The 22,966-nt window shown below is 40.4% G+C and overlaps 1 protein-coding gene across 1 annotated transcript in view; it reads right to left on the reverse strand.

Moving 5' to 3' along the window:
- FBN1 (fibrillin 1) overlaps window positions 1-22,966 on the reverse strand; it is a 216,908-nt gene that overhangs the window by 92,431 nt on the left and 101,511 nt on the right. Inside the window, exons 11-18 of the mRNA XM_065412313.1 lie at window positions 20,832-20,972; window positions 19,726-19,845; window positions 14,481-14,606; window positions 12,004-12,126; window positions 6,220-6,342; window positions 3,960-4,112; window positions 1,560-1,613; window positions 215-340 (exon numbers count right to left, since the gene is read on the reverse strand). Of these exons, the coding sequence (XP_065268385.1) occupies window positions 215-340; window positions 1,560-1,613; window positions 3,960-4,112; window positions 6,220-6,342; window positions 12,004-12,126; window positions 14,481-14,606; window positions 19,726-19,845; window positions 20,832-20,972 (966 nt within the window). The remainder of the gene's footprint in view (window positions 1-214; window positions 341-1,559; window positions 1,614-3,959; window positions 4,113-6,219; window positions 6,343-12,003; window positions 12,127-14,480; window positions 14,607-19,725; window positions 19,846-20,831; window positions 20,973-22,966) is intronic.

Genomic DNA, 22,966 nt, shown 5'->3' on the forward strand with positions numbered 1-22,966 from the left:
GGACAGAAGAGAGGCAATAAGTAGGGGGGGGACACTGAAGTTGGACACAGCATGCTGGAGGACAGTAAGAGCATTGGAGAGCGCAGAAAGGAAGGTAGAAGGATCAGAGGAAAATCAGATAATATCAGTGGAGCAGATGGGAAGGATCAATGGAACACTTGGGCGGAGGGAGTCAAGCATCAAGGTTTGATAGGGAAAAAGGGAAATTTCATACCAATGCAGTTTTTCCCGCTTGCATCCACTTCATACCCAGAATTACATATGCATTTATATGTTCCACGCAGATTCTCACAGATTCCATTTGGGCAGATATCAGGATTCAGTGCACATTCGTTAATATCTGAACAAACACAACAAAGTTCATGATTTCCTTTGGACTATCACATTCACTAAACTAGAAAAAGTCATATTTTTCAATATCAAGAACACTGAGTTTCCACGTTTTCACGAAGATGCCTTTCTAATTAAGAACTCCCATAAAGAAAGTCACCCTCCCAAGAATGAAGACCCCCACCTTCATGGCAACTAACCTCCACCGTTAACCCACAGGTGTTTGAAGTCCTGCAGAGATAACAGGAGCTGGAGATTGAAATCACTTAAACCAGGGTTCTCCCATGTGAAAATACAGAGTGTTAAGGAATCACTGCATAGCCCACTTCATTACACTTGTAGGGTAGTGCTCTGTGGCCCTTATTCCTGAACACTGCCTGCTTTCTATGCAGCACAGTCCCACTGACTCCAGTCATGAGCACTGTTTGCAGAGTAAGGCTTTGCAGGAACTGGCTCTAAGATGACAAGGCTTTAAAGGGAACCACAAGAACCTGCTAATCTCTGACCAATCCTGCAGGAGGACCATAATACTGTTAAAATGAAGTCATTGCATTATGCACAGCTGAGCACACATTGCTCCTGATCCCACTGCAGAATGTGCCATGTACCAGTTTCTCAATATAGGGTAAATTGGGAGCCTGAGGGATCATTGGATAAAGAGAGAATCAACAGCACAGAGTATTTTCCTCTTTGATGGTTCCCTTTTTTCCCTCTCTTCACAGTTGGTCTCTTCCCTGCTACAGCTATGGTGCTGAAAATGACGAGCAATCCATCACAAGGCGGTTATTTGTGAGGCAATTTACAAACATCTGCCCTGCATTTAAGGTCAAATGGGTGATGTATCAGGCCTCCCAGCACCATCCCAGGGGATGGGTATGTTAAAGTATCCAGTAAGCTAAATGCACACTGTGGCTTGCTGTTCTGTGTGGCTGCAGGCTGGGGTTCTCTAGATAATGAAATGTATAATGCTGCAGTAAAAATACATGGTTTACAAATCTGCCACTCCCAAAGAGCGTTCCCACGTAAGCCTGATGAGCGTATGTGCTTGAGCAGCCATTAGAGTGAAATGATGCGTTCCAGGGGTTTAAACCTAGGCTTATTTCTTTGAACATGCTGCAAACCATTCAGAGACCGTTCCTCTCACTACTTCCCTACAGTGTACAGTAACTCATCACATTGACTCTTTTACCCTGGTCTAAATTTCAAGTGATACTGTTATGTGCTCTTACCTCTTCCTTCTAAATCCAGGCCTGGTCCACTGCTGCATAGAGCCTGGTACTCAGCTGAAAAATATTAAAAATAGATGTTTATTTTGTTTCTTTTTAGCTAACTGTTTGCAAGGTCGTCTACAAGCAGATTTATTATCCCATTGCAACAAAGCACCTTGCCATCACTCTAAAAATGTCATTACCATCACCTGGCTCTAAAGCTCATCGACTTTAGGCTATTTTAGCAAAAATACACACAGTGCACATGCAAATTAGCCACACGTGTGTATTTTGTGACAAATCCAGGCAAAATGATATGTGCTTAACTGTAAGGTGGACAAGCAGGAAAGTTTTCAGGCAGTCACAGGAACTCATTTTTACAAGGAGTCTCACAAGTTTCTGTGCATGCCTAAATTCTTCTGATGAGCTCACAACGCTCAGACAGCATTGCACAGCCATAACCAGACTAAATACCACTACAAGATACAAGTCAGCACCTTCCACCGCATATGTATTTTGCTAACTGCCCAGATAATTACATTGCTGTTCATTTAGGTAATAGCCATCCCTATATACCTAGTGGTCTATCTCTGTCTCTCTCTCTTTTCAGTACTGCCACATGCAAAATGTCTTCCACTGTCATCATAACGAGCAATTTAATTTGTGTACCAAAGACCTACGTTTAACAGATGCTCTAACTCATGAAAACTGCCAATAACTTGGATCAAGTGTTTGCTCCCTGATCCCAAAGAAATTGAAACAAAGATATGCTGGGTTAAAGATCTTGCAAAGGGACTCTGCTGAACTCCTTGTTCTGGCAAAACTCCCATGTCAAGATTAGGCCTGAAGTAATCTTACACACAGAAATTTAAAATAGAAAGCTTTCACTGCCTTGAATCACATAACCACTTTCACATACGATGAAAAGAATCTAATACACATTGGAGTCAGCACGTGGCTACATTTAGAACAGAGGCAGGATACATTTAGAACAGGGCTGTAAGGTTAGTGTGGGAGGAGTTTCTGAGCAGCAAGAGACAAACTCCTTCCTTTGAGGAAGTTCTTCGGTTCCTGAAACAATAACTTATTTCTGAAAAATTCTCTCCTCCCTTCTGCCTCGAAAGCTGAACATGTCCTATATTTTACCCTTCATGAGTTGGCATCTTTAACAATAGAAGAGGAGGGCAAAAGAGCCCAGAAGAAATAACTTCCACATGTGTAAATGTTCTGTTAAATTAATTCAAATATAAAACAGAAGTCAATGGCATTGGGCCCTACATTTTCAAAACATTTTAACTGTACTGTGCAATAAGAAGGGAGCCCTGGTATCAACAGGCGCTGATGGAAAGGCTCTTTCCTGCTCTGATAACCTTCCGGTGTTTTGTTGCTATTCTAACTAACGTGGCTTATTGTCAAATGGTGAACAGCAAGGTCTCTTTGAAGAGCACACGTCAACTAAACTAGGCTAATTTGTTCCAACTGGTTACATCTCCCTGTCCCTTTACATAAGGTTGCCCATTAAAACTAAGATCAAAAAAATCTTGAACTATCTTCACCTACAAAGTAGATACCAGATTATCTTGAGATCCTTCTGTGCTACCCATATTATGGCACATTTCGCTTGAATACAATAACTTTGTAGACAGCGAAGAGAACCAATAGATTAACTATGGCCCTGATCCTGCAACTGGCTCAGCACAAGGACCCCCGTGGAGCACCGTTGTCTTATTTATTGGCTTCTGTCCCGGGACCGTGTCAGCACACTGTTCCTGCAAAAAGTGCTTTCCTAGCAGCAGCGCCTGCACACGGAAAATGACTAGGATTGCAAGCTTGCCAGAGTGTAGTTATGGTCCAAAGAAGTGAACGGTATTGTTTTCGGGAGTTTCAGGTGAGAGGCTCAAGTATCCTTAACTGGCTCCCCTTTTTGCATCCACAATTGGAAGACATGTTTTTGACTGATCCCACAGTTATTTGTGGACACAATTTAGGTCATTTAGATATCCAGACACTTGAACGGAAGGTGCAATTAACTATTCAGACACCCTCAATTACCTAAAATGTGCCTACAAATAATTTTGAGGTCAAAACTGTGTCCAGTTATTCACGTTGACAACAATGGAGGCCGTTGCTTGAAAATCTGGCATAATGCTTGCAGTGATCATGGGCCAGATTCTTGGTGTTCATTTATGCCTCTTAAAAAAAATATTCACCCCTGTACTCTTCATACATGCACGGTAGCAGACGTTCCAAGACACAGCGATGTGTGTGTCATGCACCTAAGGTTACATTTCTCCAGATTTGGGATTTATGAATGACAGGATCAATGTATGTGACTTTTACTGTCAGAATTGAGACCTTTGTAAAAATTAATTATCAATGAAAAGTTTAGGTCAAATTTCGTACTTCTTAAACATACTGTACCTGAATTTTGAGCAGGACATGGCTGACAAGGTTCTCCAAAGGCATAGTCAGTGCTGGCACAACAACATTCCGATTTAGTAACAGCGCCAAATAATGGTTTAACACATTGACCTCTCTTGTATTCACCATAGCATGTGCTTCGCATATGTGTATCTAAATGAGAAACATAATCCATCAGGGATCTAGCATAGCCACAAGAATAATGCCATAAATCAAAATATATTCAGTCACACCTTTAGAACCAGATTTCAAACACTGTGAAATAGCTGTCAAATATAATTTTTACTAATCATTTTCTCAGTAGATCTCACTCAAATATAACCTCTCTCATCACTTAGCACTCAACTCAGTGCAAAGAATTCTGCTTCCTCACACTGTAAGCCTGACAGGGGTTGAAAATCCTGAGGAAAATCAATTCTCCATAGCTACTGCATGCTAAATTAAGCTTACTGAGTTGAGCCCTTATGAAGATAGCCTGTCAAAAAAATCAGCTTTTGAAAACTGAACAATTTGGCCAGGCTATTAAACAGAGATAATTTTACATTACTCTGGGACCTTTCATCTCAAAATATTTATTAATGAAAGCTTGCAACTTCCATGTGAAGAATGTATATGTGTAGGTATACCTGTATTATTATCATTATTTAATGGCATGGTCATTGCAATTTTAAACTGGCAACCACTGTAGTAATATAAATATAAATATTGAATATAGAGTGGCTTCAAGACCTAACGGTAATCTTGGGAGTCAGTCATGTGATAGGGGCATTAACTTTTCATAACATTGACCCACGTCAGGATTCCAGAAATGAGGATTAGCACATACCAACACTCTGAGGTGTCACACCATTTTTGAAGGAAAAAAATACATAAACAATGTTATTTTTGAATATTCCACTTTATTCTCGGATTTTGAGGGTGGATTTCACTTTACATCAAATTGTTTTCCTTCTGTTTCTATCCAAATGTATTATTTGTTCCTGATTCATACAGGCCCAAACATACGTGCTGGAATTAGGGGTGCTCCTGCACCCCCTGACTTGAAGTGGTTTCCATTATATACAAGGTTTACAGTTTGGTTCAATGGCTCTCAGCACCCCCACTATACACGTTGTTCCAGCACCGTTGGGCCCAAATTCATCACTTGTGAAACACCAGGGATTAAGCCCAGCGAGTTTGTATTTTGAGCAATAGAAGGGTCAGAACAGAAATGCTGAGCTAAGCAACTCCATTCTGCAGCCTAACTTCCAAATGGCCCACAAGCTATCTCCAAAACAAAGTGAGAATCTGCAGCCACACTGCAGCCACTTCATTGTTTTTCCTTAGAGACACAGAATATACACAAAAGCAAAAACATGGACGCTTGTGTTTTAAATTGATAACTCGTAGGTCAAAAAAAGGGCTAGACATTTGGAAGTTCGCATAATTTGTAGTAGTAAACAAAAAAACGGGGGTAAGCAGATGGGACATAGGACCTCTGGCCCTGATCCTTGAAACACTAACAAACAAGAAGTTAACCAGGCTACTCCTGTGCATAAAGTTAAGCATTTCTGTGTTTGCAGGAGCGGGGCCTATAGATGGTCATGATTTTTTTTTTTTCAATCTACGAGACTACAAATTATTTTAAAATGGGTGGCAATTTTTCTTGGGTATGCAAAGAGAAAGATCTCTAGACACTGGAAAAGTTCTCATGTTCCACCTTAAAAAAAATGATATGTTAACATAGAAGAAATTTACTTTATGGGAAAATTTTATCTATAATGTTAATGACAAAACTAAAGAATATCATCAAGAATAACATTTATTTATAATGTTAATGACAAAACTAAAGACTATCCCAGAGAATATTGGGAGAATTTCTCTCTTGTCTAAAGGAAAGCAGTGATGTGCTAATGGGAGGTACTTGTTCTTATGTTCCATTTTATGCATCTGTTTTAAAATAGAGTGGCCAGATTTTCAGCTGATGTAAATTGATATTGCTCCATTGACTTTAATAGAGTTATGCTGATTTACATCAGCTAAGAAGCTTGCCTGAGAAATTTTTCGAAAAGGAAAGAAAGGAAAAAGAAAATAGAGAAAAGTGAACAATTATAGTGAGCCTCACAAATAAAGACATTCATTAGTTTGGGAGCACCTACCAATCCAGTGTCATGTGGTAGGTGCTATGAGCTAACCCATGGTGTGCCTGTCCATCATTGCAATTTTAATGCTTTAACTTAGTTAGTTAATTGTGACTTGTCTTACAATGAGTTTGTCTTACCAACGCACACACGTCCATCTAGTCCCACTACAAGACCTGGGAAGCAGTCACATCTGAAAGAGCCATCAGTGTTCACACAGCGCCCGTTCATGCATATTCCAGCTGTTTCACACTCATCGATGTCTGTTAAAGAACAGAATAAACTTTATTAGAAATTAAATTAAATGATTTTCAATGCCTGGCTGAAACTTGCATTTGCAAGGCTTATTTTCATTGTATTCAATAAAAACAAACAAACAAACATCACTTCACCCAATGAAATATTAGTGCAACTTTTTTATTAAAAATAAAAAACCCTCCAACATTAGCTCATTCTATGAAGCAGAGAGAGCAAAATTCAGGGGGAAAAGTATCCTGCTCTCTGTGGACTTTCCTCCAGTGAAAAGAGCTACATTTTCCTAATACGTTCCCAAGAGATGCATAATCCAAAATAGGGGTCACTCATGCAAAAACATAATTGGAGGAAGAAGGAAACCATGACTGTTAAGATAAAGGACTTGTGTAGTGTTTAACAGGGCATTCCCTTTCTGTGTTACCATTTAGTTTGTGCTGTAAGAAATCAGGCCAGATAGCAAATTGAAGCTTTGAACCCTATGACTAGTCTTCACAGGGCCCCCAAAGAATTTTCTTCTTCCTGCTGTGGGTTCAGTTTTTGGGAGCACTTCTGAATGCTAAGCGTCCAAGCCCAGCCCACACATCATGTCCCCGTGGTGATCTGCATGACAATTGGGTTTTTATATCAGATGCTTGTTACAGCCCTTCACATAAACTTTTAATGGGAAAATTACACACCAGCCTCGTAAGGAATTTTTTAATGAACTGAACCCTGAACAACTGTTAAATACAAGCTATCATCTTTGTCCAACAATAGCCACATGGAACAATAAGTCCTGTAGCACTGAAACACAAGGTTAAAACTATTCAACATTTGAGTTGGGATGTCAAATTAGTCAAACATTTTAATAGACTGCATATCCTGCTAACAGAGATAGCATTTTCTTGACACAGGGAACATGCTATTTTTCTACAATTAGGGATTACAGAGGGAATGTTTTAAAATATTGTTTGGAAGCATGTATAACACTTACAAAATAATCACTTTAGAACAACTCTCCTTTATATATACACAACGGATGATGATTTCCTTTTTTTTCTGACCTTAAAAGTGCAAATTGAGAGTGAAACACCTCTATGTTTTACTTGGGTTGTGTTGTTTGGCACAAAATATAGCTTGTATGAGCCAAGATTCCTTGTTCAAAATATATTTTTAAATAGAAGTTATATTTGAGTACATGGGCTAAATTCATTTCATTTAGCTTGCAAGCTTTTGTTCGGTTTCAAACAGACAGATAAATCATGAATTCCTTCCCTACTTTACACTCAGTCCTTACTCAGACAACACTCTCACAGAGTTTTGTTGGAGTAAAAGCTGAGACAGAACTTCAGGAGTTGGCCCACGGTGTGTATCAGTGGAGACCGTTCTTGACAAGACGACAAGCAAATCCTTTTAGCAGGTATACACGTTCTATGAAACATCAGCGTAAACTTCTGCTAATGTTTATTTTTAGGGGTTATTTAAAAGAAAGAACTGAACAAGCACAAATGTGTATATTTTTCCTTTGTCATTTTAGTGGGTTTTTTAAAATGTTTTGTAACTTCATAAAAATAAAGACTGGAATATAAAACACATTTTCTTTCCGTACAATTCAACGCACTTTACAAAGACAGGTAAGCATTATCACCAACTTTTTAAAGATCAGGAAACTGAGGCACAGAGAAGTAAAGTGATCTGCCCCAAAAAAATCACACACATCAGGTGAAATGCTAGCTCCACTGAAATCAGTGGCAAAAGTCCTATTGACTTCAACATGGCCAGGATTTCACCCATTAAGTATATTGCAGAACCAGAAATAAAACCCAAATTCCGGCTCTGACTGGACTATGCAGCCTCCTTCCGTGAAAGGATGTCATTTTGACAACCCCAACAACTGTAAGCTTTCCCCCACTGACTTTGCCAGCATGTCTCAACCTTGTTCTGAAGAAACTATCTACAGGATTCACTTTCCATGTCTAATCCGTCTTTGTCCTTTCCACTTAGATTGCCAATTAGTGCCAACTGTGAAGGACCTTTTGGATGTGCAAGCTAGTTCCCTAAATTCTGAACTGAAAACAACTCATTTCACAGGCCACTAAACAACCACTTTCAGTCCTGCTTACCAGGGCAGGATTTGTGATCTGAAGGTGAAACAATTTATTAAACGTATAAAACAGGAACAATGCACCCAACATGCAAAATATCAGATAAGGGAACTGTCATGGTAAATAAGTTTAATGTCCCTTGTATTACAGGGAATACTCACAACTATGGTGTAACATTCCTTTCGGGTACATTATTTCATTAAAGCCTGAGTGAAATTTTTCAGACAGCCAAGTACATGCCCCCTATTTATACTTAAATGCCAGTTTTATGGAACTAAGGGTCAATTTCAATATCCTAATGAGAGGTTAGGAAAGTGTTTTTACGGCACCCATGTTTCAAAACTCAGCTTACAGTGCATCAAATGAGATCCTTATAAGAGTGGGATGGTGTACATTGCAGATCTTATATTCCTTTGTATTTGATCCCCTAATAAGTTTGGCAAAACACTTGTCAATTGCACACCAATACTGTAGCCAGTTTGCTGTATAACTGTCAGTTTCTGTGCACGCATACCCAACTTCCATGTGTAATGATAGTAATTGCATGTGCAAATTAGAGACCAGATTCTCGGTTAGTGTAAACTGAGGTATCACCGTTGACTTCAACAGAGATTTACCAGAAGAGAATCTGGCTCTAGGATTGCAATTACATGTGTTTGTGTAGGTGCATGCAGTGCAAAAATCTGGCACTCAAAGCTTACTTACTGAAAATACTACTTTTTAGTCAGAAAGAAACCATTTACTCTGTAATGGTGTATACAAAGAGGAGTTAATGAGGATGCAATAAAATCCACAGGGAAAGTCATGAAACATAGTTGTTGTTTTTTTTAAATACACGTAACTGTTAATGTGATGACAGAAGTTGAATAGGGAATTATGTTAATTTTAGCCACAATGTATTTCTGGGAGCTAATAAGTGTTATTTCAGGAAGGTCTGTGGTTGGAGGTGGGGAGGAGGGATAGTTGAGGTGAATATAAAGTTGAAAACAAAGTGAAAATGGATTTTGACCAAATAACAATCTCACCTTTCCTGGCTATTTATGTGCTCATTCTTAGAGCTCAAGGCTTACTATGAGTGTTGAAAGGTAATGGGGGAAACCCTCTATTTTATTGCAAAATCTGTTCCAGCTTTCAGCAGGAATCATTTGAGTTGCCTGCAATTTTGGATAATTTTCAAAGCTTTTCCCTTTGATGCACAGAAGTAACATTTCTCTGGGCCAGGAATACCTTTTTGTCTGGATCCTCACTCCTGTTTGGCCCTCAGGCACACAAATGAGGTTGGGGAAGCAGAGAATCACAGGTTCATTTTTTAAGACCATGAGTCAATTTATCTACTGAACTTTTGATCTATGTCATTTCCTTGCAGAAATAAATTTTAAAAACATTAAGATGGTTATGCCGAAAGTGAAAGTCAATGAGGGCTTTTGGGATAAGTCCCTGTGAGGGGCTCAGGTTGCTGGTGGCACCACATGTCAAACTTTGTGCCAGTGACACTGATGTTCTGCAGCAGATGCTGCCAGGGGCCTTATGCCATCGCAACCTTCCACCCACCTAGTGTATGAGCCCACATTCCATTGCCATTCTGCACCCTCACCAGCTGAAACATTGGCAGTGCTTCCCATCACTCTAGGATGACGGCAGATGCAGATAGTGTGTTACTGGCCACATCTGCTTTCAGAGATGAAGGAATAGTATTGCTGGTGGCTGCCAACATTACTAGTGATGGCAGCTGTGTGTCCACAACAAATAGAGAGCAGCCACTAGCAGGGCCGGCTCCAGGCATCAGCTTGGCAAGCAGGTGCTTGGGGCGGCCACTCTGGAGAGGGGCAGCAGGTCCAGCTATTCGGCGGCAATTCGGCGGACGGTCCCTCACTCCCGCTCGGAGCGAAGGACCTTCCGCCGAATTGGTGCCGCAGATCGCGATCGCAGCTTTTTTTTCTTTTTTCTTTTTTGGCTGCTTGGGGCGGCCCAAACCCTGGAGCCGGCCCTGGCCACTAGACAGCGGTGCTGAGGCAAGGACAACTATCACTGGGCTTTAAGTTTCAGTTAGTGTCTTGCCCATGTTTGTATTTCCTCTTGCTGCCCATTCAGACACTGACATACAGAAAAAGACAAGTTCTTAGTCCTCTACTTCTCAGTTGCATCCTTATCACCCTTCCCTCTCCCGCCCTAACACACAAAGAGGCTGAGTGACCATTCTCAAAAAACAAAACAAAACTGAACCAAAAAAAAAATGCATTGCTGTACATCTGTGCAAATTACAGCTGGCCCAGCCAGTGACAAAGCTCCAAGGCTGAGGAGACAGTTGGACAGAGGCAGAGGTGTGTGTGTTTGTGTCTGAGGGGGGGAGTTACATGTTTGCTTGAGAAATTAGTGGAGAGTTGTTTCTTCTATGACCATCTTGAACAAACAGCCATATGGTCTCTACGAGAATAAGCTGCTCTCTGGCACGAAACATGCAACTCTCATCCAGTTTCCTGAATTTTGGATAGATCTGCCTTGCAGCTTCAGTAGGAGAGGTGTCAAATTATTATTGTATTAGCTTTTCAGAGCTCTACGAGATCTGTTGAACCTGATCTGGGTCCAAGTTCTCAGACAAGGTGTGGTTCCAATCCAGACTTTAAGACATGGATTCACATTCATTCGTCTTTTGTACTAACGATTGTTTAAAAAACAGAGTATTAACTGAAATCAAAACCATGATTTTTATTACTGCTCTTCAGGAAAAAAAAAAAAAAAAAAAAAAAAAAAAAGCTCAAGTGTACTCCAATGAGCTGAGTTTTTTTTAAACTTACCCTAGGGTATTGTTGACTTGATCCCCAGAGCTAAAAGATTTATAATTTAAAAAAAGAAAAACTAAGTGACTTGGCTGAGTATTTGTTTATTCCTTGCTTCAACTTCTGCTTTGTGACTATAAAAATTGTTGAAATATGAGATTTATACACAGAAAACTTCCAGTTCCTTAAGGGACAGGACGGAAACTAGGATGACATAGCCAGCAAATAGAATGTTACATTGTCGTCCAGTGAGGGTGAGGCTGAATTATCATAGCAAAGGGGAAAGATTAAACTGCTGTGGTGCTCTCATCTAGGTCCGCACCAACCAGGGTGCTGAGCCCTGCTGGGAGGTGCTGTACAGGGTGGGAAGCACAAAGACAGGAGGGTGAGAAAGATCCAAGAAGGGCAGAGAGTCAGGATGGCTGGGTGGCCAAGGAGAGAGGAACAGGAAGAGACAAGAAAAGAGAAAGTATGTGGGAGCCAAGCTGCAGAAAATGTTATAGGTAAAGACCAGAAGTGTCATTGGGTCAAATCCTTCAGTCTTTGCTCAAGCAACATTTCCCACTGATTATTTGGGAGCGTTGCTAACACTGTGGAGAGGAGAAATTGCCTTGGTCCATGACAGATCTTTCCAGCTGATTAAATAACTTATTTGATGGAAACTTGCTGAATCCTTCTTGGTCTCAAGGGTCAGTGTGGGGTGGAAGAGTAGGAAGAAATTCAGTGATTCTTTAAGCTGTCACAGAGATATGAATCCCATGCCCTCTGAAAGCACTAATTTATTGTAATCACTATTGTAAACACTCACCATTGCAATAACGTCCATCAGATGCTAACTGGAAACCAGGTTTACAAATGCACTTAAAGCTTCCGTCTTCATTGATACACATCCCATTAAGGCACATGTTCCTTATGCTACATTCATCCATATCTGAAATTGCACACAATGGATACAAATGTTCACACTGATGAAATAGTAAGAGCTTCTGTTAACTACCTCCTCAAGATAATGAGCCAAACCAAACTCTCATGTGGCTGTGTGAATCTATGGTGAATATCAACAGGTGATGAAACCAAAATCCGTTGTGGAGGATTACTCATATTTATAGCAATGAATCATTTGTAGATGAAGAAATAGGTTTAAAATCACTGAAAAGCACAAAAAAGACATTTAGACTCTGGAAATCTTTGAAACTGCTACCTAGGAAAACACTTGTGGTTTTTTAAATTGAGACCTTAAACCTTCCTTGGTGAAGAGGAAGTATGGTTTTCAGATATGCGAGAGCTTGACTATAGGCAACCTCGAGGCTAAAAGGTAATCACAATTTTTCTTTTGTTATTAAGATAAGACCACCTACAGGTGGGTGGATTGTGTTAGGAGTGAAAACTTCTCTAACCCCCATTCGTTCCAGATTTGTGTTACGCAGACTCCCTATGATGTTGCTCAAACCTGCACAGAAAATGCAATGGGGCTCTCTTCAGATGCTAACATTCTGATCATCAGCTTCCATTTAAAATAAAAGTATCACTTCACTTTCTTTAGGTGACAAGTTGCCTATTAGAATACTTGCTGACTAACCCTTGAACTGTACAAGCCCAGGGTATCCTCTGTGACCTAGTTGTATGGCATAAAAGATACTTTGCTATTGTCTGAGAAATATCTAGGTTGTAATATGAAGAAAAAACATTTTAATTTACATTTATTTTCAATATTTCAAAACAAGCAATCTATTGGTTAATACTGACACACAAGTTATAAATATAATAGACAAATTCTCCACAACTCTTACATATAGTAAAGTATTAATTTGGATATTAAAAGATAGATACATGGAGTCAATTCGTTGCTGTCCTGCACCTTCTGCAATCATTCACATCAATGCAAAGTGAGTGCAAAATGCTCTCTCATATCTTGGTAACATTTTATACTCGCTCTGCATTTATTCTGCACTGGTATAAATGAGTGTGCAAGGTGCAAGACAGCAATGATCTGGGCCCATTAAATCTATCAAAGATCAGGACTAGTCATCAGTCTAATCTAAAAGGCTACACTTATAATCTTATATATGCAGCACAATTCCCATTGTCTTTAATGAGAACTGGATGTGTACACCCCCGAGAGCAAACTTTGACCCATTACAGTGCAGCAGATGCAATGATTTTAGAAGTTGATGCAATACACAATGCTCAGATACATTCTGGCAACATGCTTAATGGAATGACAAATGTTTTATCAGATTGTCATATTTAGTGCTCTGGTTCTTATTAGCACATGGAATTTAGTGGGAAAGGAAGAAGTCAGGCCTCGGGTAACAATAGATTTTCATTTATATTTAAATGACGTAGTTACATATTTGATGGTTAAAAAGAAGTCTATAGTGTTAAATTAAACCTAAAGGGAGCAGGACAAATAGATCCCTAAAATGTCTGTCTCTACCAAGGATTAACAAAATCACTACTAACATAAAATCACTAGATCATAATGACATTACAATATATACAGAATCATGCTATTTTCCTTAATTTTGCAGCTGTCTTGGATAGAAATTATACTCCTAGACATAGCGTGGTTTCTTTTTACTTACAGGCTAAGTCTGACCAAAATTATTTATGATTTTTTAAAAAATTGTGTATCTATCCCAACCAGGAATTTTGGCATTAAGTCTTTGAGCTGAATCACTGAGATAATATTCTGCCAAAAACATTTCTAAGAACAGTGCTTGAAATTCTTTTAACGTATGAATAGATCATTGGGAACTCTCCCAAGGAACTTGGGAAGCATGATAAAGAACATTCTTCATTTTTTTTCACTATAGGTCTATGAGGTAGGAACACATCAGTTAAGTTCACATTTTCAAATTTTGAAACAACTAGTTTTTTTCCAGGTTGGACCAAACTAAATCCACATAAAGCACATTGCTAGTCGCCCAATAAGGTCCCATTAAAGCATGCTGTTAATCTCACAATAAGATCATGCAGCATGTGACTTATTCTCCCCTCTAAAACATACCACTCCCATCAAAGGAACTCTACATTTTGCGATAGTGGTATGTACTATTTCTTTTGCTGGACAGACATCCTGTTGCCGATTGCCAAGCCACGGCTCCAGAACTGGCTGCAAAGGATGGTTTACTTGCCCTCCCAGACACAGGAAAAGGTATTTAGAAATTTGATTCCCAGCTCCTTCTCTCCCTCCACCCCAAAGACTTTTTATTATTTTTTAAAGTGAGTAATCTCTTGGAATTGTAATTACCGATGGGAAATAACTTCAGAAAAAACTCTTACCTTCACAGTTTTTTCCATCGACTGCCACATGAAAGCCAGCATTGCAAACACAGTGAAAACTGCCATCTGTGTTTATGCACCGTCCATTATTACAGATCCGGCCATTCTGTAAACATTCATCGATATCTGAAAGCCAAGCAAAAAAACAAAACTATAAGTGTGATTTCTTTTCCAGTTTTTCGACTCCATGTAAAAATTACCTTTGCCTGGAAAAGTCTGATTTGCATAACTGAACATTAAGAAGGTGGAAAGAGTATCAAATGATCAGTTTGAAAGAAATTTCAATTTGTAGTAGGAACTGAGCCTTAGTTCAGAAAACACTAGAGTGTAACTTGCTAAAATAGGGTTCAGGCTCCTTCTAATTGTTTCTATGTGGATTTCTGCATTTCAGTTACTTACAAAAAGGGTTTTCACTAAAATCTAAACTTACTAAAAGTGAAAGGTTAAATAAAACCAAAGGCTTTTTGTCCTTTGGTGCTGCTGTATGAAATAGGAATATAGTGGGAAATGTTGAGACTTTCCCACCCCCAAAATGTGTTTTCTGCTCATTTTTATATTTAAAACATCAGATCCTCATTTCCCTCTCTCTGCTGGAGGCCCTTGGCAAGCTCTTGGAGGACCTGCCTAGTGATACCACACAAGGCTGGCAACTCTCCCTCTCTCCCAAATGAGGGGGGAGGAGATGCTGAGACAGACTGACTGTCTAGACATTTTTTAGATTGCTCAGTGTTCTTCATCAAGGGCTGGATCATCTCCCAGAGATTCTTACACATAGGGGACTCTGTGCACAAAGATCTCAACCAGCTCGTGCAGATGCCTCCTCCACTACCCAGTCAGTCTCCATTTCCCCAGACATGCTGCAGATGCCCCTCAACAGGTGTTCAGGACCAAAAGGGCTCTGCTAGGGTTTGGGGATGAGCAGAGAACAGACTGCACTCCAGACTCATGTCCCTTGCTAACTATGTTGGTATCTAAGGCAGAATTAATGGTGCTTGAAATCCACAGTTCCCTTCCATGGCAACCTATCTTCACCGAGCACCTGTAGAGGGAACCCGGTCAACGGTTGGGCTGCCAGGAAATGGCTGTACCAGCAGAGGCAAGAACCATCACATGGACAGTTTCTGCCTCAGCAGATCCCATTCCCCATGATTCCTTGGGAAGCCTCCCCTCAGAGTGACAGGGGTGATGGACAGGAAATGAGGCAAGTGGAATTTTCCTGCCCCTTGGGCCCCTTCCTTCAGCCTCCTGGTACAAAGTTGAGTGTGGGGCTTGGTCTCAGGTAATTATAATGGCAGTTCTTAAGGATCTTCACTTTTATTTACCTGCTGCTATCTGACTCGTGGTGAAGAAAATAACCTTTGCAGTTTTGTTGTTCCCTATAAGCAGATGGCGGGCAGTAGACCCAACACTATGTTTTGTTCCACTTGTAGTTTTTAATAATAACATTGTTGTTGATTTTTCTTTTCCGAACTATTAGCAACCACAAAGCTGCCTTTCACCTGAAGGAGCCGTGCATGTTCTTTAACTTCTAACCTTTCCATGCATGACCCATCTCCTCTTGGTCTTTGAAAGGTTACAGCATAACAACATGATGAAGTTAGAAAACCAGTTTTTGGCTCTCTGACTCCCAGATACACATGCCTCTTATGGTTAATCCTGGTAACATTTCTTATAGTTTTTCAATGCTATTTTACTTGCCTCCTTATGTCACTAAATTAAGTTCTCTATGTTTTAATCACTAATCACAGAGCTGTTAACTTTATTCAGGAAAATCTTTTTACTGGGCCCAAGTTTGAGATCCTCACTGATTTGTACTCAGAGTTTACTCAGTCAAACTCCCACTGAAGTTCTTAGGAATGTGACTGAGTAATAGTTGAGTAAGTACTGTGGGATCTGGCATGTTATGTTTAATAATTACATCAGTGGGACTCTGTCATAATTTAGGGCAACTGCACCTGTGTCCCAAATCTATGGTCCCACAAGGGCACCCACTCTAGGCTTCAGGTTCCTCTGGCTGTCCCCTCTTCTGAGTGGAGACATGCACCTCACTCCCTTCTTACCAGGGTAGTTCCAGGCTGCACAGCCCCTGACAATTCTGTCATATCCAAGCAAGCAACTCTACCTAAGCAAGCCTGCTTACTTTCTCTTTGGAGACTAACAATAGACTAATTGTCCACCATTATAAGCACAGCACTTCCTATGCACGCCTATTGTATTCTTATGGTAAAAGAACTACAGAGAAAACAACAGAATAATCAATATGCATGCTAATAAGCCTACCAGAGATCACCCCAACCCTAAAATGGGCTCTAGCAGAAGAAGTCCTTCAAATCCCACCAAGGGATTTCCTGTGGTTTCAAGTTCATCACAGCCTCAGCTCAGAACAAGCACACAGTCTTATGGGGCCCTCCGTAGGCCCAGTCCTTCTAAGGATTGGGGCCCTCTGTGGACCAGGGGTCCTGTCCATTTGCTGGATCAGGAAGAAGCCCGGAGCCTGTTTAAAACCAGACTATTTAATCAAAAAATCCTTTTTTTGTGTGTTGGTCCCTGGAGAATCCAGTTTGAATTAGATGCAAACCTCTCCAAAGGGCTGATAACCAGAGGAATTACATTAGCACATCTTAAGTTACATAAAATCACACAACACAAACAGTTGCATGTTTAATACAAGGTACCCAAAGGCACTGAATCTAATTCAATCATATTTATCTTCATTCCATAAGGTTTGGGCAGGATATTATCGTATCTGTCATAGATTCATTCCATGGTACCTCAGAACCAGGAATCTATAAATGTCCTGTAATTACTTAGGACTTTTCAAAAAGGGCTGCACCTGCAAAGGCGTACATGCAACTGTACAAACTCACATATGTAGGTGCAACAGAAATGCTCGTTCAGGCAGAACAGGCACTTGCACGTGCAGTTGTCCGCTGTAAGTGTAAATACTGTTTTTTCAGACACACTGGCAAACACACTTTTGAATAACTGTTCCTTAAAGTCCTTTGTATAGATGTGGCCCTGCCTGTTTTAGCATATTTTAAAACTGCAGCTAGACAAGCAGAGCTGTGATGAATTGCAAAGGGCCTGTTAAGTGACCACACATTAACTGCAATGGCCACCAGGCTTTAGACATTTATGTGTTTAATGATTCACAGCCAATCAAATTAAAGCAGTTTAACAAACATGACTCATGACTAAATTCATCCCCTGAAGTCCAACTTCACCATTGCTTCACTAACCGATTGACTGAGCGACATAATGTGATTCTCTCACACTATTGGCATGGCTGTTTGGCAGACACTTAGGTCAGATATTCCTATAAGTGCACATCATTGGCACTTTTTCTGCATGCCCGACTGTTCTGCAGACAGCTGTTTGTACTGCTGCTATCCTTTGGAGTCAGAAAGGGAAATCCCACACCAGTGCTGGTGGCTTTCTTTTCAAGCTTTCTGGCAATGAGGCACGTGGTCACGAGCCTCACTGCTAGGACTGCTTGCAGATGTTTTCTCTGGGCTTTGTTTTTTAATTCTTTGCTTCCGTCTCTGATCCCCTAATCCCACTGGATTTCTGAATTTTGCTTTCTTTTGAGTGTCCGATAATATATCTTTAACCAAGCATAAGAGCCCTGACTTACTTCTTCTTGAGGCTCCTATGTGTAATCGTGTTAAGAGTATCCAATTCTGACCTCATTAGGTGCTAAGGTTCACCCATGCCATATATAATAAATGGCTGGTTTAGGCACCACTGCTTTTGGTGATTATCTTCACTTCTTCATTTGGTCTTTCCTATTGCAGAATGTAGAGTACACTAAGAGCTGGTCTACACTGAAAAGTTATATTGGCACAGCTACATCTTTTCAGGGGCATGAAAAATCCACACCCGAGAGACACGGTTAAGCTGAGCTAACCCCCCGGTGTAGACAGTCCTAGAGTGACAGAAGCTGCAGGAAGAATTCTTCCATTGGCCTAGCTACTGCCTCTTGGGGAGGTGGACAACCTACAGTGGTGGGAGAATCCATCCCGTCGCTCTGTTAAGTGTCTACATTGAAACGCTACAGTGGCACATTTGCAGCTGTGCCATTGTAGCGTTTTTAGTTTAGACATAGCCTACCTCCCCGATTTTCGTCAGCAACTGGTCTTTGCTTAGCCATGTACGGGGTTAAGAGACAGGAGAATGGACACCCAACCCTGGCCTCCCAGAAAGGAATACAATAGTTCACCCTAAAAACAGTCACTGCAGCCTTAGGTTCTGTAATGATTGCTCACAATCCCCTTCTGGGTTTAATTATTGAGTCTCTTCGTAGGGATTCCACCTCTTGGAAGTCTAATCCTAGTGTAGTAGCAAAAGGGCTGGAGGGGTGGCAAGGATCCCATCCAGTCACCTTTTGGAGCAGAACTGCACTTTACGTGAATTCACTTGTGTCTCCTTGTAACGTCATTCAACATGGTCACTAAATGTACTCTATTGGTTTGTAGAAGAATCAGTTCACAGGACTCTTGTGAAAATGAAGTTGATGAGGCAGATTCTTATCCCAGGTAATAATTTTAGATTAATATAAAGAAAAAAAGGCTTCCACTTCACGAGGACTTTTCAGTAGGCATTAAAAGCTACTTGTTGAAGGCTGGGGAGAATTTGAGACCTTCTCATTTTTCTTTTTGGTTTTGGTCATCTCCATTGCCGCACTCAACTCCAGAGTGGGTGTATGGCTAGGGAATCCTCTTCTCTGTACAGAGAGGGAAATATGATGAAGGCAAATCTGGGTCTTGAGCATTCAAACTCACCCTATTTTATCTGCAAGGCTCTCTTCCTCTAATATATCCCAATCATGCCCTCAAAGAGTAGTCAAATGCTCTCTCAGTAGAAGTGTCTCATTATCAGTTAACTAGCAAGGGAACAGATCCATCTTTAAAGCCAAATTCACATCCCAGCACTGACCAGGAATGTCGGAGAGTGGTGAAAAATGAATCTTGCATCTCAGAGGTAGTGCTGCTAGATAGATTCCTCCCAAGCCCAAATGTCTTTTCATAGTCCTGGCCTCCTCTGAGAGTTAGTACTTTGCGCTACGAACTCAACCATCAGGTAAGTTTGGGTCAGCCTTTTTGAAAGAATATTTTTTACTCAAGCATTTAATTTATTTTAAAAAGTTCTTATTAAATGCATATATTTAATTTTGCTTAAGAACAAATATTTTCCCTCCTTAGTGTGTATACAGGCATACATCTGGATATATAATACTGTACTTCACCTCGACACTCTGTCCTAGTTAGTGTGCTCTGAAATCCAGCACGACACTGGCATATGTAGGATCCTTGGTTATTTATACAGTCTCCACTAATACAAGGATTCTTCTCACATTCATCAACATCTGTAAAATACAGACAGTATATTTTTAGTAAGACATTGCTTGGCAGGTATTCAGGCCTGAGGGCTATTTTATTAGTTTATTTTACATGAGCAAAACGTATTTTTTTTTATAAACTCTATTATGCAATACTCAAACATTAGGAATATTTTTTTCTCATCAATGTAATTCTATGTTACGTAGCATTTCATATTCAAAAAGTTCTAGGCAGGTACTGGATACTATCAAACAATATTTCCCAGATAAGTGTTATAGCTTCAAATAAACTGAGCAAGCCTCAATGTAAATTTCTGCATTTACATTTTAAAATTATTTTGACTAACCTCTAGAACTGCACGTTCTAAATCAGGTTGCTAGTCATAGACAAATGCAAAAGGACTCGTGTAAACACAATGTTATATATGTGGTTATTAGTAGCAGATATATGCAATCTATACTTTTTGTTATTTACAATAACCTTCACTTTACAGTGAGCTAAAGCCTCCTTATTCATTGCTTATTTGGGTAAAATAAAAAAATCAATAGTAATTGAAGTCACTAGGCATTTTGCTTTAGTAAGGACTACAAGATCTGACCATATTTTTATAAATGTTACTTTAATCTGTGATTGTAAATTGCATATTTAAGCTGCAGGCAACTCTTTAAACTGATTACGTTTTAAGCACAATCAACCACATTATATTTCTAAAAAAAAAAAAATGTGCTTAATTTTGCATACTTAAAATAATTAGAACTTAATTTATCACAAGGTTTATTTGTTTTTACATGCAATACGCTAGAGGTAAAACTATTATAAATATGCGTTTACATTTGAAATCAAATTAAATGTTACAGCCATTATAAACATGGAGCCTGCTTTTGTTTTTTTGTTTGTTTGTTGTTTTGTTTTAATAAGAAATGAATGAAGGTCTTTATATCGTATGGGACAGGAAAACAGTTTAATACAATTATCACTGTCTGATTTACAGAGCATAAGGAAAATCCCATACCAATGCACTCCCCTCTGACATCCAGCTGGAATCCTTTGTTGCACTCGCAGCGGTAGCTCCCAGGAGTTGGAATACAGCGCCCATTAAGACAGAGATGTCTGAATAGCTGGCAATAGTCAGTGAAATTAACTGGCAAGATCACTGAAATGAAAGAGTTACAAAAGTAGATTAATAGATTATAATAATGATTTTCTGTAATACACAACTCATACAGTGTTCTCCATTAAAAGTTAACATTTACTTTCCATCACGACATAGATTAGAGAAGAACTTGGATAACACTAAGTATGGGAAAGCAACGCTATGTCCCAGACAGCATTGTTTGAGAATGGCTGGTAAATGTTGACTTTCTGATGGTGACATCTATAATTCTGCTTTCCCATCTTGCAGGACACAACATTTAGGGCTAAACCCACCCATACATACACAGATGCATAAGGAGTAGGTATGTGGTATTATATAGGGATTATAAAAAGTCAGCATTAGCCAACAGCTGTGACACAGTAGCACAGTACCTCAAATATCTCCATTTTTATAGCTAGGAATTGGACAAAAACTCAGAAGATTACTGTGGTAACTATGTGGTATCAGTTGGCAAGTGCTTACTGTGGGCTGCATTGGCATTTTGCAAACCAGCCTGAGTAAGGGACAGGATAGGGAATGAACTGACACTCTGAAAGTCCGAGTTCTTTTCCTGCTTCCTCCTTGCACCAGACACACCTAACCCTTCCCCGAGCCTTTTCCTTGGCACTGTTTACCTCTCTCTCCACACTGGCTCACTTGCACTGGCCAGTGCACTGGATGAGTACGTGAGGCATGGTGAATTGGAGCTTTGGTTCCACCTTCTCCCCACACCTGTCTGCCCAATCCCCACTCACCTAAGGAACGGCGGAAGTTTCAGCCTGGCAGCAGCAGCTGCTCTCCCCCATGCAAGTGTGAGGGACAGCAATTCCCTGCCCTATCCTTGGGAGACCTTACTGCATTCAATTTAAGTATCTTTGGGGTTCATTGTATCAATGTACTGCCACAGGCTGAGATTTTACGAAACCTCTCGGAGGGGGGGCGGGGGGGGCAGAGGATGTGACAGATGTGAGACCTAGAGATTCAATGAACTTTATTGAACAATGTGCCTGACAAGAATGGATGTTTGGAACAAAACATGTTAAAAGCAACAGAGAGTCCTGTGGCACCTTTAAGACTAACAGATGTATTGGAGCATAAGCTTACGTGGGTGAATGCCCACTTCGTCGGATGCAAGTGGGCATTCACCCACGTAAGCTTATGCTCCAATACATCTGTTAGTCTTAAAGGTGCCACAGGACTCTCTGTTGCTTTTTACAGATCCAGACTAACACAGCTACCCCTCTGATACTTGAAAACATGTTAAGTGGTTTTCCTGGTGAATAGCTAGAGGAAGGTGAATGCTAATTCCCTACCTCCAGTTATGCAAAATCCCAGCCTGGGGAGTGGTCCATTGTCTGCTGATCACCTGCTGGATGAGGCCAAGATCAAAGTCCCAAACTGTATAAAGGAAGGACTGAACTATTCGTGGCTGTTCTGGTTCTGAATGTGAGATGGTTATGAACTTGTAACCACAGGGAAATCCCAGTTGTGTGTTTTGAGGGACCGACACCTACCAGAGCCTGAGGTTGGAGTCGGGGTGACCTGTAGTAAGCTTTATAGCATGTGTGTGGGTTCTTTTACTGTTTTTAATATGTTTTCTCTGTAATGCTTTCAGTCTTAAGAATAAATATACTTGCTTATAAAGAGCTGGGTGCTAACTTATAGCTGGGCAATGACACTGTTCATAACTTCTAGAGAGAAAGCAAAAAGCAAATGCTGGCTTGCTAGGCAGTCTGGCTTGCTGGGGATATCACAGTGTAGACAGGGAACTGTGTAGCCTGGAAAAAACCCTGGTCAGGAGGGAGAGAGATGCAGGTCTCTGCCCAAGAGAGGTGATGGCTGAGGAGCCAGGATCCTAAAGTAGGTGCCAGGCCACAGAGGGGGAATACAGGTGCTGGTGCCCTGAACTGTGACAGCAAGGACTTGCAAAATGAGTAGCCTGCACAGTGGAGTGAGGGAGCTCATTATACTCCTTACTCTCCTGCGCAGGCATGCAGTTGGGCTCAAGACCG

The sequence above is a fragment of the Emys orbicularis genome, chromosome 10, assembly GCF_028017835.1.
Source record: "Emys orbicularis isolate rEmyOrb1 chromosome 10, rEmyOrb1.hap1, whole genome shotgun sequence".
Classification (NCBI taxonomy): domain Eukaryota; kingdom Metazoa; phylum Chordata; order Testudines; family Emydidae; genus Emys; species Emys orbicularis.